Source organism: Crocodylus siamensis, chromosome 7 (assembly GCF_052110815.1).
Source record: "Crocodylus siamensis isolate JL-2025a chromosome 7, ASM5211081v1, whole genome shotgun sequence".
Taxonomy (NCBI): domain Eukaryota; kingdom Metazoa; phylum Chordata; order Crocodylia; family Crocodylidae; genus Crocodylus; species Crocodylus siamensis.
Window position 1 is genome coordinate 84683780 of NC_143401.1, and position 18895 is coordinate 84702674.

Genomic DNA, 18895 nt, shown 5'->3' on the forward strand with positions numbered 1-18895 from the left:
CTAAGGCAAAGTGAGAAGGGGTGCAGTGCATGAATCTATTGATGATACTGAGTGTTCAGTCTCCCTCTCTGTGCTTCTTTCTACAGTCTGCAGCAAACTGACAGCACTCACAGGTCCCACGCATTGCAAGCCAGGTCATTTCTTTCACCTCTCTATTTCCCCTCTTGAACACTGACAGATTGCGGCCTTTGAAGCAAGCAAGCAAGCTGGCAGCCAGCAGGGAGCTTATCAGAATGCAAAGCTTATCAGCCCATCAAGAAAACAAAAGCCTCTCTCTCATTAGTCCAATTAGCCTCTCTCATTTTGGACCCCCGTGCTGCATCCAGGCGGGTTTTTTAAATAAGAGGAAATGTCTGGGGTTTTCCGAGGCATTTGTAAGGCGAGGGACATTACCAGTTGATTATTTCCAAAAGCCCTAACCAGATACTGTTCTGTCTGCCTTTGTTCCAGTGAAATTGGAGACACACACATAGACACCTCTCAGCATTAGCTAGCACACGGGTGGCATGGCCAGATGCCGGCTGGGATCCGTGCCACTGCTGTCCCAGCTGTGGGAGAAGGGGGATCCCTGCTTGAGCAGCGAGCCACAAGGGTGGAAGGGGGAAGCCAGGCCGGAGCTGCTGTGCCTGCAGTCTCTACCTCTTTCTCAACCAGCTGGAGCTCTGGCTAGGAAGGAGATGGGCAGGGTCAGCCCTGCTCTCTGAAGCAGACAGCCCAGCCCAGGGCTGAAAAGCATTCTGGGATGCTGGGGGGCTCTGATTTAACTTAAACCAGGAAGGGGTCTGGGACACAAGTTCCATATACTAGTTTGACCCAAATCAGTTAAGTCTGATACTATATTCACAACCAGGTTTATCTTAAACTAGTTTTGGCCATTTTGAAACTGGTTTATGTGCACTGAGCTTATGTTTTGTTACAGGTTTAAACCAGTTTCTGATCATTTAAACCAGTTTATGTGTAACTTCTGTCCCTAGCCCATACAGTAATTATATCCCCAACAGAGACTTCATCCTCCAGCCCCAGTTGAAACAACTTGGGCACTAGGGCTCTTTTCTCCCCTGATATCATACACCCTCTGCTTCTGCGGGCCATTCTTTTAGTTTAGCTCAATGTAGGGAAGCACAGTGGACTTCTGGTCTTCAGAACAAAGTGACTTTGGATGCATTTTTTCTGGGACTGAGGTAGGCACCTTTTGTTCACAACTTCTTCCATTAGGACCAAATCTGTTTCACTTTATACGCTGAAAAGCCCCCCATTTGACCAGAAATCTTGAATTCAAAGTGAGCAGAGGGAGAGAGTAGAGGGAGCTATATAAATGGAAGAAGATCAAACCCAGATAAAATCATGCTTTCATACAGGTATGCTGAAAGTCAGTGCCCTCGTGAATGCATATTGTGTTAGAAAGTATCCATCCAAAAGGCCTGTATGGCATTACCATTTCCACTTTTGGACGTACTATTTGGCAGAACAAGAAATATCCACTTGAACTGGTCAGCAGTTTATTGATCCTTGTTCAGCACAGGAAATGTATCCCTTAACACTTTATTTTTAAGGGCTCTCTTTCAGCAATCAAGAAGAGGTATTACTTTGCTATAATATTTGTAAGCATGCTGGAGTGAACTGTAGGCACAGTGCGAACAACTCACTGAGGGTTTAAAGAGAAGTTAATTTAATAATAAAGAGCCACAACATGATGATGATGTAGTAATAACAACTGACAGAAAATTAGGGCTGCAAAGGACCTTAAAAAAAATCTCATCCAAACCCTGCTCAAGGCAAGAGCACATCTAAAATAGAACATCCAAGACAAAGGTCAGAGGTCCACCTCAGCCTTGCACTGCCCTGGGTTTGCCTGTTTAAGGCACACAAACAAGTGATGGGGGTAGTATCAGATTCAGCTGCCTTTGCTTCCCCTGCCCAAATGACTAAAAACCTATTTACAACTGGGAGGACTTTGGCACGAGTCTGAAGCAAAGCCTGTATTAATTCTCTGGAGACATCGTTACCTCTCTGCTACCAGGCATTTATATAAAACTTTCATCTGACAAGCTACCTAAGTAATATGCAGAAAATATTATAGATGCATAAAGAATGCACACGGGCCGATGGGCAAGAGGCGGTGGTGCGATGGGGTAAAAAAGGCTTTTTTAGCGCATGGGTGGGGCAAACATACAATTCAAGATTGGGTGTTTCACTCTCTTGGGCACACAGGATCTAATTTGTGGAGCATCTAAGGAGGCCAATATATATATATGGAGGACTAAATGGGAATAGAGTGTATTGCCAGCTGACCACTTTGTGGAAATATCACAACCATCTATGACTTTGGATACAGTGGCATCTGAATGTCCTCCTTGGCTTCACCAGCATGGATCAGTAGTTTACAGGTGAATTAGGATGGATGAAGCAAGGAGGAGACTGGCTAGCTTGCTGCTATGGTAGGGTAAAACCTCCTTTTCAGAGCTTGTCCTGCACTTTGTTGGATTTACAACATTTGGTCACTCTCTCTCTTTGGGAGTACACTGGGTCACCACCTTCACAAAGACCCGCGTCCCTTTTGCCATATGCCGGTTACCAGAGAGACAGTGAACACCATTATATTACCACGCCTAGATCACAGCCTCATTGTCCTAGGTGCTATTCACACGCACAATAAGAAACAGACCCTGCCCCTAAGAGCTTAATACATAAGGAGAAAAATGGCAGGAGTAAAGAAGTAACGTTATCTTCAATCTACATAAAAGGACTGACAAACAGCTTGTGGACACGTATGCATTCGTAGTGCTACAAAAATACAGCACTAGCAGGGTGTGCATGCGTGCATGGCTCCCTGGCTGGTGTACTACAGAGTCCTCTGAAAGGCATGCTCTCCAGCTAGGGGGTGAAAGGAGGCTGCTACTTAGTTCTCCCCCCACCCCCAGAGGAAGTGGACAAGGACTAAGACAAGCAGACTTACTGACAGGCAGACTTGATCAGCTGCTGCAGCAACAGCTGGTGTCATCAGGGCTAAGTACAGGCAGTCAAAAAAGCCTGAGGCTGAATTGATTCAATCTTTACAGCTTAATCTAACCTGCACAGACTGAACCGATTAGCAAGTGAACAGACATTCACTTTTGATTCCGGAAATGCAGTCACATACCTGCAATGGCCCAGGCCAGAAGTTGGGGGGCGCTAGAGCATGCCTCCCTGCTTGACTGGAGCAGACACTTTGGGCCAAAGCTTGCCTGCCCACCCTGCAAGGGGGAGTTTGCAGGGAAAGTCCTGCAGCATCCTGGGATGCTGGGGGACTGTGAGTTAACTAGAATCTGGCAGGGATCTGGGACAGAAGTTCAATAAACTGATTTCACCTAAATCAGTTAAGTCTGATACCACATCCATCCAGGTTTATCTTAAACTGGTTTCAGCCATTTTGGAAGTGGTTTATGTGCTAAACTTCTGTCGTGCTACAGATTTTAACTGGTTTCTGATCACTTCTACCAGTTTATTTGTAATTTCTGTCCCTGCTGATTGGGTGGCCTGCAAGTCTGGTAACAATAGCCAACTGGGTGCCCTGAACTGCCTTTAAATCTCTTAAGTGCCATCCCAGTGCTTCAATCACAGGATCATCCTACCCTTCCTGATTGTATTAAAGCTACCAGTTTTGTTACATGATGCATAGGGCATGGCCACTTATACACCGTTCTGACATATGTTTGTTGCTCATTTTACAGGCCGTCCATTTCACTTTAAATAGCTATAGCATACAATCTCTCTCAAAATCCAGGTACAGGAGGAGCACAGAAGCAGGGACTCCAGGTATTCTGGACAGCATAACAGGTTTACACATATAGGTTATCGTTGTCTAGCTCACCTAGCATGCTAATGCATAACTCCCTCACAGCATCAACACCTGTGTGTCTCTCAGAGTCAGGGAGGCTTCAAACAAATCAAGATCTTTCCTTTTTTAAGAACAAGTGTCTGAAACATGCAAGCAAAATACAGGTTCAGCAACAGTTTCTGCATGAGAATACTTCAGATCAGGCTGGGTACCAATAACAGCTGAACATGCACCAAGCGAAGAAGGGATTCTTCTCAACAGCTAGGACAATCCTGCTGACTTCTGAAGCTAGAGGCATGAGAAAATGGTTTTTAAACCAGCTCAGACAGAAGTGTGAAAAGGGAGATTAGAGGTAGATTGTTGCTAGTCTGACTCAGCTTCCAGTTTCCTCCCTAGGCTGTGCCTGTATAACGCATACTGCATTCACTGTTGCCTGCTTTTTGAAGCATTACGGTCTAGCAACTAAGGGCACCAGAAAGAAGAGAAAAAAATCTTATTCCTGGTCTCTGCCACTAAATTTACTGCACAGCCTCAGCCAAGTCATTTAACCCATCCAAACTTCCGGTTCTCTCTCTGTGCACTCAAGGTGGGAACACCTTCTAATCCAAAGGGACCTGAGCTCATATGTTCAACAACTGAGCATTTTGGATTACTTATTTTTTCATTCATGTTTGCAATGAGGTAAAACAAAGTTTCATCGTATTTTCTGTTTTAGGAAGAACAACCAAATCAAAGATTTCATAGACATCAGGGCTGGAAGGGACCTCGAGAGATCACCGAGTCCAGCCCCCTGCCCAAAGGGCAGGAAGTCAGCTGGGGTCATAGGATCCCAGCAAGATAAGCATCCAATTTACTCTTGAAGGTGTTCAATGTTGGTGCTTGAACCACCTCCGATGGCAGGCTGTTCCAGACCTTGGGGCTCGGACAGTAAAGAAATTCTTCCTTATGTCCAGCCTGAAACGGTCTTGCAGGAGTTTGTGACCGTTCGACCTCGTCATCCCTTGGGGCGCTCTGGTGAACAAACGTTCCCCCAGATCCTGGTGGTCACCCCTGATAAACTTATAGGTGGCCATCCGATCACCCCTGAGCCTGCGCTTTTCCAGGCTAAAGAGTCCCATGGCTCTCAGCCTGTCACTGTAAGATCTGTTTTCCTGACCTCTGATCATGCGCGTGGCTCTCCTCTGGACTCTCTCAAGCTTCTCCACATCCTTTTTGAATTGTGGAGCCCAAAACTGGACGCAGTACTCCAGCTGCGGCCTCACCAAGGCCGAGTACAAGGGGAGAATGACGTCCCGGGATTTGCTAAAGAAGCATCTATGGATGCAAGCCAGCGTTTTGGTTGCTTTATTAGCCGCAGCATCGCAATGCAGGCTCATGTTCATCTTGTGGTCAATGATGACCCCCAAGTCTCTTTCTTCTGTAGTGCTAACCAACGTAGCACTGCCGAGCCTATAAGGATGCTGCAGGTTTTTCCTCCCAAGGTGGAGAACCTTGCATTTTTCAGTGTTAAACACCATGAGGTTCTCATCTGCCCATTTGCTGAGCTTGTCCAGGTCAGCCTGGATCACCCACCTATCTTCTGGCGTGGATGCTTTGCCCCAAAGTTTGGTGTCATCGGCGAACTTGGCCAGTCCACTCCTGACTCCAATGTCCACATCATTAATGAAGATTTCATAGACATAGACATTAGGGCTGGAAGGGACCTCGGGAGATCATCGAGTTGTTGAACAGTATGGGTCCAAGGACAGAGCCTTGAGGGACCCCACTGGCCACAGGGCACCACGATGAGTGACTGCCAATCACAACCCTCTGGGTCCGACCACGGAGCCAATTTCCCAGCTAGCAGATCGTGGTGGAGCCAAGGCCACAACTGGCCAGTTTGGCCAAGAGGTGATCATGGGATACCAGATCAAAAGCTTTTTTGAAGTCAAGATATATGACATCAATCTCTTCTCCCTTGTCCAGGTGATAGGTCACCTGGTCATAGAAGGAAATGAGATTGGTCAAACAAGACCTACCCCCAACAAACCCATGGTGGCTGTCCCTTAGGATGTTAGCTTGGGCCAGTCCCTCAAGGATGGCCTCCTTAATAAACTTTTCTAAGATCTTCCCCAGGATAGAAGTCAGGCTAATGGGCCTGTAGTTAGCCGGATCCACTCTCCTCCCTTTCTTGAAGATCGGCACCACATTGGCCGGCTTCCAGTCTTCGGGCACTACACCAGAGCACCAGGAGTTTTCAAAGATCCGTGCCAGGGGCTGGGCTATGACGCTCGCCAGCTCCTTGAGTACCCTGGGGTGCAGGTTGTCAGGGCCAGCTGACTTGAAGGTATCCAGCTTCTCAAGGTGTTCCTTCATGAGGTCAGCACTGACGGAGGGTAGGGGATCCCCAACACCCGGATCTCCCTGTCCCATAGCAGGCATGGGCGTCCCATGGGACTGATGAAAGACTGACACAAAGTACCTATTTAATAGGTTGGCTTTTTCCTGGGTGTCAGTTGTCAGTTGCCCCATCTGGTTTAGCAGGGGTCCAACATTGCCCTTGCTTTTCCTCCGGCTCCCCACATATCTGAAAAAGGACTTTTTGTTGTCCTTGATGCTTGAAGCTAGTTGGAGTTCAGTTGCAGCCTTGGCTTTCCTGGTTTGCTCCCTGCAGGACTGGACCAGTGCAGAATAATCCTCCTTGGAGGTGAATCCCGTCCACCATCCTTTGTAGGCTTTCCTTTTTAGCCGTAGGAGGTCCGCTAGGTCCCTGGAGAGCCGGGGGGCTGCTGTGCCTTCTTGCTCCCTTTCCTCCGTGTTGGAATAGATTTAGCTTGTGCACTGAGGATCGCTTCCTTGAGAAGCAACCACTCTTCTTGAACTCCCATCTCCCTGGGGTCATGGTCCCTGAGGGCCTGACCGACTAGCCTCTTGAGCTTGTCAAAGTCGGCTTTTCTGAAGTCAAGGACTTCTGTGTTGCTGACTGACTTGCCAGCTTTACGGCGGATGGTGAAGGTGATCAGCTCGTGGTCGCTGTCACCCAGCTTCCCATCGATCACTAGGTCGCCGATTAGGTCGTCTCCCGTAGCCAGTACCAGGTCGAGCAGCGCTTTGCCTCTCGTTGGCCCATAGACTTCTTGAGTCAGGTAGAGGTCATCCACGCACGAGAGAAAGCTTTGCGACCGCTCGGATTTTGCTGAGTGATCTTCCCAGGAGATGTCCGGGTAATTGAAGTCACCCATGACAACCAAGGTCCTGGAGCAAGCGGCCTCAGTCAGATACCTGGGAAAGCTGAGCTGTTGCTGCCGCAGGTCCTCTTACAGGGCTTTAAAAGGGAATGCTTCTCATTTTTGCTGGCCTCTGAACAGGGCTATAAAAATCAAACTTCTTACTCTCACTACGGGGCAATGTTTTTTGCCTGAGCTTGAAATTGGCTTAAATCCAGCTACCTGCTCAATACAGAATGACCCTGCTAGTGAATTTCAGAAGCAATTGTTCAATGTAATGTTATGGGCTGCGGTACTAGACCTGATGTTGGATAACATGGACTTTTACCAGTTGAGATCAACTGCTTACAGAAAGTGAAATCTTCAGGTAACTGAGACTATTTTTAATTAGCTTAAACCCCCCCCCCCAAACCTCTCAAACACGTTTAAGGTAACCAACCAAGCACTCGGACCTCTGTGCAGACACATCAGTGTTGCTATTCTCAGTCCAGCTGCACTGAAGTATCGGAACAGTTCATAAGTCAGGGGAGGTGCACAGCAGCAAGCTAGGGGTGTGCACGCCACGGAGATCCCTGTAGAAGGGACTTGGGGTACGAGGCTGGAATTGTCCACGTTTGGAGCTTTTAAGCACACCCTTTCCCTTATTAACCCCAGCCCCCTCCCAGGGTTTCACCATATTGCTTTCAGCAAACATTACGCTTCAGCAAGGAAGGCATTAAAATGCTCCATGTGGCGTCACTCTCTAGGTGGCTGCTAGAAGCTCACATTAGGGCTATAGGAGAGCAAGGCAGTTTGTTGCTCTTTTAAATCGGAGAGCAACTTCAATCACCACGCCCAGGACTTTGTGTACTGAAAGGTTATCATATCGGATCATATTGTTGTCACAGGAAGATAAACACCCTAATGGGGATAATAATACTTCCTTTGGCCCTGCCTTTGTTTAGATTGAAAACTCTTCAGGAACAGGGACTGTCTCCTGCTATGCGTCTGTACGGCAACTAGCCTAGCACACCCCTTTTCCTCAAGCCTCCCAGGCACAACTGGAACACAAAAACCACTCCATTCCTACCACTGATACATCAACACCCCACATTTTGTAACCACTCTGCAGTAAAAAATTCAATTCCTTTATTATTTTAAATGAAGGACCCTCAACCCCCCCTGCCCCAAGTCTTTGGTTAGTGTTGTACCTCAAATTAAAAGGCACTTTATACACAGGTTTTTTTAAAGACAACCAAAAGCACTTTCTTCAGGAACATAAAGATTGCCTTATACCCCAAGACTGCCTTATACCTGATACTTGGGCACACTTCCTGCCCGAAGCTGTTGTGTAGCATTTAACAAGTTGAAAAAAATTCCTTCTAAAGATGACTGTTTCAGTGGAGGGTGAACACTTTTTTTTGCCAGCTAGCTTCTGTCTGCTCCCCTGCAGGCTTTCTAGTACCAAGCACCTGCTAGAATGTAGCTCAAGCCACCTGTTTGGCTAGAAAATCCCCCCCTGGATGGATGGGGTTTAGGATGGAAAGTATCTGATTGCCCCAAAACTCCTTTGGTACATACAGACATTCAGAGAGGTTAGGGAGATGGTTAGACCAAATTAAAATTGGCAACCCCATCAAAGGTAAATTGGGATGGGGCAGATTAGCAGGGGGGCTTGGGGAGACTGGAAGGACAAGCAGGGTCCATCATGGGATTGGATTGGCAAAGGGCAAATGGGAAGATGGGGCAAGTGGGCTAGCAGAGTCTGGGGGGGGGGGCGGAAATCAGGAGAACAAGTGGGGACCATGGAGGGGGAAATCAGAGGGATTGGGAGAGCCAGTGAGGGGGTTGGTGGGGACCAGGAGCCAGTGGGCTCCATAGAGGGCTTGGAGGGATAGGCGAGGTAGATGGGAGCCTTGGAGGGCTTGGGGGGGTTCAAAGGGGCTAGTGGGATCCATGGGTGGGGGGTTGGGGGATAGTAGAGCTCTCTCCACCCTCCCCAGGACCAGGGGTTATTTTTAGCTCCCTGACCCTCCACCCCATAAACCTAGCCCTCCCCTCTGCCCCCAACTTAATTCCTCAGCTCCCAGCACCAGCGAATACTGATAAAACTGGCACCAGGAGCAGCTTCTGGGATGGCAGGAGGCTTGCAAGTCTGGGGGGGAGAGGGTGCTGCCTGGTCCATGAGGGTCTGGGGACTAAAAATAGCCCGGTATCAGGGGAGCAGGTAGGAAAACCTCAGTCTTAGGACTGCACTGGGAACTGTACAGAAGTTCAATTAGATCAGTCTTGCTGGACCTGATCTCTGTTAAACTACCTCTGAGGTACAATTAACCTATGTTGTGTCAACCATTTTTAGACCGATGTAACTTCTTGAACTTCTGTACAGTTTGCACTTAGACCCCTGGTTAGGTTAATCTACGTGTAAACTCCATACTTGGGTGAAGTAAGTTAGACTGGGTGGCCATTTTTAACGCAATCTAACCTCCTCCTAACCTCCCTGAATGGGAACTGCATGCTGAATAAGGACCCTTTCACTCTGCAGAAACAGGAATAAACTCTGTGATCTGGACCATTTAGATCTAAGGGACAAATCAGGGGTCAGCAATGTTTTTGGGCACGGTGCCAAAAACACCCGCAACCTTGACTTGTCAGATGTTGACATACCAGGGGTGGACAGTGGGGGGAGCTGCAAGAGGCAGCCCCAGCCCCTTCTCCGAGGTTGCCTACCCCTGTGCTAGATGTTCCACCGCACAGTAGTGACTTGACTTCTTCCACTTTCCTCCCATGGCAGAGATATGGCATAACATACGGCTCATTTTTTTCCACACCTTAGCATGAACAAACCAGGAAATTTATTTGAAATGATGAACACAGGACTGTAATATGGTCTTTAAAATTAATCCTTCACAATTCTTTTACATAGTCAATTGTATCCAAATGAGTACACAGTGCTCCTCTTCATATGCAAACTGTAGTTGTGCATGCAAATCCAAGTTGGTACATCTAAAAATAACTTTAGCATGAAAATTGTGGGTGCAATTTTAAGACCATTTTTCCTCATGTGATTCTCCCCATTCTAAGCCCTACATAGAGCATTTCTCAGCCTTCTGATGAAAAATAATTATGTATGTTTTTCAAAAAAATGATTTGCAATTTGTGACAATGGCAAGATATTACAGAAGTCTAACCTCAGAACTAATTTCCACACTACAGCCACCTCTACACTTTACATATATCATGCAATTACTAGGTTGATTGTGCAATTAATTTAGACTGGCTACACATGCAAGTTAGCTATCACACCATAAAAAGGACCAACCAGCTATAAAGTTATTGCTGGAAAATGTGTAAAGCTTCATATCCAGCTTTAATTTTCATGTGTCGCAGGGTCTGTCCCTGTCGCTGGGAGCCCCGTCAGCTAACCAGGCTCCCAGTTGCAGGGGTGTACCATGTACAGCTAGGGCTAGGAGTCCCATAGCTGAGGGGACTCCCACTAGTGCTTGGCAGCTGTGAACTCTGGGCCCCTCTACACATGCAGGCAAAGATTCAGTGGGATCTAATGCATGATTTGCACAATTGCACCTGCTGCCATGCCACGTGTCCAGCAGGAGGTGTGATTGTGCAATCATGCATTAGATCCCAACACACCTTATTGCTGGTGCAGGGGGAACCCATCCTACCGCACCTTTACCTGCACGTATACAGAAGTCCTAAATAACAGCCTGCTTTAGAATCAGTATGTCCAATCCAAAGGAAAAGGTCAGTGCTAATGAGATCCCAGTCTTGTAGTTTGGTGCAAGGACTCGGCGATGTAGGGCTAGGAACACACGTTGCATTTGTTTCGGGACCAGTTATGGCCGTGTTTATCCCAGGACAGAAATGTCCTGGAATTGGCACATACATATGTGGCCCTTCCAACCAGGGTTTATTGAACAGCTGAATTCACTGCTGCCGGTCTACCGTTGATCCAGTGATGCAATCCTGTTCAGATGCGTGTCAATGCCCTGGGACAAACTGTTAGTTATCCCATGAACCTTTTCAGGGTTTGTCCTGGGACAAAAGACGTGGATGTCTGAACGATCACACTTTGTCCCAGGAAAAAAAACAAACTGTTTCTCTGTAGGACAAATGTGACATCTGTTTGTAGCCTATCTGTCAAACTTAATTTGAGAATTAGTGTCTAAGGAAAATATTTTAGTCACGTGATATTAGCAGTCTTTTAATTTTGTTAATCAGGCTGAGAACAGCTTGCACTTTCTTGCCGGCCATTACGAAGAGTTGTTACTTTTTAAACAGTATCTATTCATGGTTTCTGATCTAGAACCTCAGAGTTCACAGAGTATCCAGGTCTGTCAGGCATAAAACCAACCACTGCAGGGCAATGATTTTTGGAAAGAGAGCAAAGCATTTTTTATATTTTGAGCTTCTAGAGAGCTATCAATGGGACCAAACCAAATGATCTGCCAAAGCACAATGCATGAAAGGCTTACATCCTTGCATTCACATAGAGCATATAATTTTATAAGAACAGCGGTTTATTTCTTCCACTCCTAGAGCAGTGTGCATAAGTTCGTTACCAAGGAACAGAGTGCAATAAAGCACTGCAAATATCACAAGAATTGACTTACCACCGAGTCAAGAAATCTAATGCAGCACTCAAGCTCAGGTCGAGTTTCACAGAACTGCCGAAAGAGAAGCCTTCCAATTGGCTGCTTTTCACATAAACTGTAGTAATCTCTCTCTAGAGGCAATAAAAGAAAAAAAAAAAAGTGTGAGAGAAACTGAAGACCCTCTTTACTCCTTTTGGACCAGTTATGGGGGTTTAAAACATCATAAGCAAACACAGCACAAAGTCCTGACTCATAACTCTACCTTGGAAACCGCAAAGGAGAAAACAAAACCCCAAAACAATAAGGGATTTCAGGGCATAGCACCATTGGCTCAACTCTACTGAGCTAATGCAGGCAAGAGTCCTGCTAAGGCCATTCTGCCATGAAAAGATGATGATTTAGGACCACTCGTGGCTGGAGTTGTATACACTCAGGGAAGACACTGTTCATATTGGTTAGCTCTGAGGATAAGGAAGACACAGGAAAACATCCTAAGGACACAGTTATCAGAGGCCTTGAAATGCAAATATACATGCGTTGCTCTATCAAAGTTTAGAAAACCTGAGAAACTGTAATGACTGCCCCCAGGCCAGTTTTCTCATGTACATGTCCCTGTGGGTCAGAACGCCACTACTTTCTGGAAAAAAATTAGAGGTCACAGTCCATTACTAATGTACGTATATTTATAGGTCTTTTAAAACCTGTTATCTGTTTATTGACCATTTACTAGCGCTCAGGGCCTTCTATGTGCAGCACCCAGCCTGTAGGATTTAATGTTGTGTGATCATCTTTACTCCTGTAGCAGTTTGTTTAACTCCCCCCCTAAATATTATCTTCAAATGTTGTTTGCCTGCCCTGCATCGTCCCTGGTTTCTGAACCACAACCTGATTAGAGTTAAGCGCTTTACAAGTTAATCTCTCATAGGAAAAAGGAGGGGAAAGGGAAACCAACCACCACTAATTGGTATGGCACAAATACAAACTAGCTGGTGTCAAACGTTAATTTTGAAAGATCAGCAGTAAACGTGAACCAGCCCAGAGCTGCCGCACTTGCTTAGGAGATATTATTCCTTCAGAAATGCACAAAATGTCAAACGACATATTGTGTTTCCTTAAGCGTTCTTCTCACCGCCTTCCTCGCTGCCATATGGCAGTTACTGTTATTATGGAAACAACTCGCTTCTAAACACATAACATAACACTGCAAACAGACATGCAAAACCCACACAAGTTGTCAGTGCTTTGGTTACTTCTGTCTCAGGGCTGTAATAGCTGTAAGCAGCATCATTTATTCCCATCTCCCTACATTTCATAGTTTCATAGTTGGTAGGGTCGAAAGGGACCTGAGCAGATCATCGAGTCCAACCCCCCGCCATGGCAGGAAATGATGCTGGGGTCAAACGAACCCGACGAGGTGTTCATCCAGCCTCCTCTTCAAGACCCCCAGGGTAGGAGCCAGCACCACTTCGCTTGGAGGTTGGTTCCAGATCCTAGCCGCCCTGACCGTGACGTCGCGCTTCCTGATGTCTAGCCTAAGTCTACCTTCTGCCAGCTTGTGACCGTTATTCCTGGTCACTCCTGGTAGTGCTCGGGGGAACAGGGACTCCCCCAGTGACTGCTGGTCCCCTCTGACTAGTTTGTAACAGGCCACCAGATCCCCCCTCAGCCTTCTCTTGTGGAGGCTGAACAGGTTCAGGTCCCTTAGCCTCTCCTCGTAGGGCCTGCCCTGCTGCCCTCGATCATGTGAGTGGCCTCCTCTGGACCCTCTCCATGTTGTCCACATCCCTCCTGAAGTGCGGCACCCAGAACTGGACACAGTACTCCAGCTGCAGCCTGACCAGTGCCAGGATCACCTCCCTGGACCTGCTCGAGATGCATCTGTGGATGCATGACAAGGTACGGTTGACCTTCCTGACTGCCTCCCCACACTGCCGGCCCATGTTCATCTTGGCATCAATGATGACTTCAAGATCCTTTTCTGCCTCTGCACTGATGAGAAGGGAGTTCCCCAGCCTGTAGGTATGGTGCTGGTTCTTCCTCCCCAGGTGCAGCACCTTGCACTTGTCAGTGTTGAATCCCATCCTATTCTTGTCCGCCCACCCCTGTAACCTGTCTAGGTCCAACTGCAGCCGATTCTTGCCTTCTAGCATGCCCGTATCCCCCCACATCTTAGTGTCATCAGCAGATTTGACCAGGGTGGTTTTTACCCCCTCGTCCAAGTCACTGATGAAGATGTTGAACAGTGCGGGCCTGAGGACCGAGCCCTGGGGGACCCCACTGCCCACATCCCTCCAGGTCAAAAATGACCCATCCACTGCCACACTCTGGGTGCAGCCCTCCAGCCAGTTGGCGACCCAATTGACTGTGTGGGTGTCGACACCACAGTCCCCCAGTTTCTTAATGAGAATGGGGTGAGAGACAGTGTCGAAGGCCTTCCAGAAGTCCAAAAAGACTATTTCCACTGCTACCCCTGCATCTAAGCATTTGGTAACTTGGTCAGAGAAGACCACCAGGTTGGTCTGACAGGACCTGCCTCTAATGAACCCGTGTTGGTTGCCCCTAAGTATAATCTCCCCTGCTGGTCCGTCGTGGACATGTGCCAGAATAATGCTCTCAAAAAGCTTACTCAGGATCAAGGTAAGACTAAGTGGTCTATAGTTCCCAGGTCCTCCTTCCTCCATTTTTTGAAGATGAGAACCTCAATGGCCCTCTTCCAGTCCTCCGGTACCTCACCAGAGCACCACGAGTGCTCATAAAGCCATGCCAGGGGCTTTAAAGCTTCATTTGTGTGTAGGGCATGCAGTTTTTCTTGCACCATCCTCTCAAATATCTGCTACTGGTAGCTTTTGCAGAGAGCACACTTAACTAGTTGGTCCATGGCTCTCATACAGTATAGACTTTAGGAAGCTTTAGACTGCTTTGGAGGAGTAGATTAAGATGAGGTAGGCTAAGCAAGGTCAAGTTCTAATATTAGGCTAAGGGAAATAAATTAAAGAGTTTGTAAGAGGTGCAGCAACATCATAGGCAAGACATGTTCAGGGCCAGGGTAAAGGTGAGGCAGGAGACAAGGACAGGGGAGGAACAGGGACATGAATGTATTTAAGTTCAGTTCTAAACTGAATGCATCTGATCTAATGGCAAGAGAACAAAACAGAAGATCAGCTTAGTATTAAGGCCATTTCATAACATCAATTAGGCAATAAAAGGGCAGGTCTAATCTTAGTTGGTTTTGGTTTTCTTCTAATACTGAAATATTATTGAGGCAGAGTAACCTATCCGCAGATGTTAGAGATCCTTAATTTTTCTAGGTTTCTAGGCTTCTTAATCATTTGTAACCTTTCAGGTTTTAATTATGTTTATAACCATCTCTTCTCCAGATTTAAGAGCATTTGATTGCTTGTAGTGGTAATGACAAGAATTCTGTTATAAACCACTGATATTGCCTGGTTCTGTAGTTAGCAATGTTAGACAGATCATCGAGTCCAACCCCCTGCCATGGGCAGGAAGGAGCACTGGGCGTGGCAGGGGTCATAAGACCCCAGCCAGGTGCCTGTCCAGTCTCCTCTTGGGAAGGTGAGAGCACCAGCTCTCTGGAAATCCTATTCCAGGCTCTGGCCGCCCTTACAGTGAAGTAGTTCTTCCTAATATCTAACCTAAACCTCTCCTCCCTCAGCTTGTGGCCATTGTTCCTGGTGACTCCAAGGGGGGCCCTGGTGAACAGACTTTCCCCGAGTCCCTGCTGCTGGCCCCTGCTAAGGTTGTAGGCAGCCACAAGATCCCCCCTCAGTCTCCTCTTGCGGAGACTGAAGAGATTCAGGTCCCTCAGCCTCTTCTTATAGGGCTGGCCACAGAGGCCCCCAACCATACGAGTGGCCTCCTCTGGACCCTCTCCAGGTTCTCCACGTCCCTCTTGAAGTGCGGCACGCCCAGCACTGGACACAGGACTCCAGCTGCAGCTTGACCAGCACCGCACAGAGGGGGAGCAAGACCTCTCTGGACCTGGTAGTGATGCCCCTGTTGATGCAGGACAGGGTGCGGTTGGCTCTGCCTATTGCTTTGTTGCATTGGCAACTCATATTCATCCTGGAGTCAATCCTGACTCCAAGATCTCTCTCTGCCTCTGTGCTGCTGAGAGGATCAGCCCCTAACCTATAACCATAATGCTGGTTCCCTCTCCCCAGGTGCAGCACCCTGCACTTGTCCTTGTTGAACCGCATCCTGTTCAGATCCGCCCACTTCTCCAACCTATCCAGGTCTGCCTGGATGCGGTCCCTGCCTGCCGGTGGACTGACTTTACCCCACAGCTTGGTGTCATCAGCAAACTTGAACAGGGTGCTCTCCACACCCTTGTCCAGGTCGCTAATGAAGATGTTGAACAGAACCAGCCCAAGGACCAAGCCCTGGGGGACTCCACTGCCCACACCCTCCCAATGTTACTACCAGATGAAGAGTTTTACCAAACTTTCAGATAATCAATTCTTTAGAACACTTGATTTTGTTCTTAAACCTACCTTGGTCCCTCAGACTATATCTGAGGTTGTCAAGTGCTCAAAATTGAGTGGGATATCTGAATTACCCACTAGAAAAAAACCAAACCCAAACCCTGTGATGCTGGTTTCTTTGTATCACCTGGTCCAATGACAGATAGATGATGAGAGGAAGTCAGTAAGATAAATTTGAGGCCAAAACAGCCTTAGTGTTATCCTTTCTTGAGAACACTTGCAAGTTTATGTTCCTCAAATCCGTATAGTTTTTAGAGAGGATAGAATCTATTCTTACAGGCTAGGGACAGAAGTTGCACATAAACCGGTTTAACTGATCAGAAACTGTTGTAACAGAACATAAGTTAAGTGCATATAAATCAGTTTCATAATGGCTGAAACCGGTTTGAGATAAACTTGGTTGAATATAATACCAGACTTAACCACTTGAGATCAAACCAGTTTATGGAACTTGTTTCCGAGACCCCTTCCTGGTTTAAGTTAAATCAGAGTCCTCCAGTATCCCAGCATGCTCTGTAGCCCTGGGCTGGGCCATCAGTTCCTGCGAAGCAGGGCCTACCGCACCCCTCTCCTCCCTAGCCAGAGCACTATCACTGCTGTGGCTGCCTGAGAAGGGGGTGGCGGTGCGAAACCCTGCTCTGGAGTGCTGCCGGGGTTGCCTGGTAGGGGGCAGTCTGGGTCGTGCTGCTGCAGTGCAAGGCAGCAGTGAATTGGGCTCTGTAACTAGCCCCAGCTCCCTCCTACCCTGCAACCAGATCACATCCCCCCTTCCTGCAGCTGGATGGCCCCTCCTTGGAGGGACTCAGCCCAGGGCACCATATCAGTGCCCCTGCTGCTTGCAATGCGGGGATTAAACCCCTGAGTTCCTCTCAGGCTACTGGTGTCTGGCCATCACAGCCCCACATGCACAAGCAGAGTCTATCAGTATCTGTGCTACCTGCCCCAGCAATGGGTATATTAAACCCCTGCTTCCCCTCAGGCTATGAGAGTCTGGCCCCACCCCCGCTCCTGCCACCAGCCAATGAGTGAGCGGGGTGGGGGGACTGGGGACCACTGATGGCGGGGGTTCCTCCCTCCTCCTCCAGGCACACCTTGGCTGGGGTTCCTGCAGGTTTAAACCCCTCCCCAGTCATACTCAGGCCTGTCTGGGCCTGGCTACATCCCTTCCCTCAGCTTAGTTTCCCTCTAGCCAAGGGCTCACTCAAGCACCCCCCAGCTTCTGACCCAAGCCACTGCAGGCATGTGCCTGCATTCCTGGAATCAAAAAAGTGAATCCAGCCTTAAACTTATGTGAATCTGTGTGAATCTGTCTATTCACTTGCAAATTCAATCAGTTTACTCAGGTTAGACTAACCTGCAAAGACTGAATTAATTCAGGCTCTGGCTTTTTGGATGTCTGTCCCTAGCCATACTGACAGAGACCTATGAAGAGACAGGCAGAGCAATGGCAACCAAAGGAAAATGTGCTAAATTCAAGTAAGGATGTGCTAAATTCACGTGAGGATCCTCAAGTGAGGATGTGAATTCTTTGATTTGGAAGGAGAAGGGAATGAGCTGAGAAACAGGAAAGTTGGATGGTGGGAGAAGGGAGAAAGACATAAACAGAGTTTGCAATACAATCTGGGAGCAGAGACAGTGAGCTGGGGCAGGCTAAAGATGCTCGAGTTTCAGCTGTGGTTTCACTGGCATTCTCAAGGTGGAATTAAAAGGATCTGTTGCTACTTTTGCTATCCTGATTCAAAGTTAGTGGCAATTGTGTCCATAATGTGAATAAAATACACACTTCAGACACATTATGTGTCTGTCATTCATCTGTCTCCCAGCTGAGGAATCAACTCCCTGTAGAAGTCCAAATTCTACTTTGATCATTCTGAAGCCAGGACAATATAAGATAAACAGCACAAGAGGTGTGATTTCTTAATGTGAATTTAACATATGGCACAACACAACAGATAGGTACAAACATATTTGACCACTTATTATTTTAAAGGTTACCTCTTGTATATATGTATTTTATGCATAGCATAATCTGGAGTACTATGTCCAGTTTTGGACCCCACATTACAAAAAGGATGTAGACAAATTAGAGAGAGTCCAATGGAGGGTAACAAAAATGGGTAGAGGCCTGGGGCACATGACTTCTGAGGACAGGCTGAAGGAACAGGGTTTATTTAGTCTGGAGAAGGGAAGACAGAGGAGATTTAATAGCAGCCTTCAACTACCTAAAGGATGCTTCCAACGAAAATGGATCTATAACAGGGGTGGGCAAATATGGTCCGTGGGCTGGATCTGGCTCAGCAGGCCATTCGATCTGGCCTGTGGGGCCCACCAAAAAATTAGAAAATTAATATTTATTTGCTCCTGGCTGCCTGTTAGAGATGACAGGAGTCAGGAGCAGTAGGACCCAGGGGGAGCCCACAGCAGGTCTGAGCAGCCCAGTCCCATCCCACCCTCAGCCATTTTCCTGCACTACTCCAGCACCATGTGGCTCCTGGCTGCATTGCCAGACTGGGGGACCACAGGCCATGCAAGTACCCAGTGTGTGTGTGTGTGTGTGCGTGCGCAGGGTGGGGCAGAGTGTATGTGTGTGTAGGGCAAGTCCCACATGTGCACACCCCCCATACACATGCACCCACACCCCCCACCTTTGTACTGATATACATGTAGACACCCACACCCCTCACACACCCTAGCCATCCTTCTCCCCACACACAATCCCCCACAAACCCCATATCCACCCACACTCCACATATCCACACACACCTACATGTTCCCTCC

General features: G+C 47.6%; 1 protein-coding gene across 4 annotated transcripts in view; it reads right to left on the reverse strand.

Annotated features, from left to right (window-relative positions):
* The window catches only part of GRK5 (G protein-coupled receptor kinase 5), a 251945-nt gene that overhangs the window by 87599 nt on the left and 145451 nt on the right, over positions 1–18895 (reverse strand). For 3 of the 4 annotated variants that reach the window (XM_090056906.1, XM_090056909.1, XM_090056907.1), the window contains exon 3: positions 11634–11746. In XM_090056906.1, the coding sequence (XP_089913032.1) occupies positions 11634–11746 (113 nt within the window). Of the gene's footprint in view, positions 1–11633; positions 11747–18895 lie in introns of those variants that run through there. The other variant, XM_090056910.1, reaches the window with a different exon arrangement.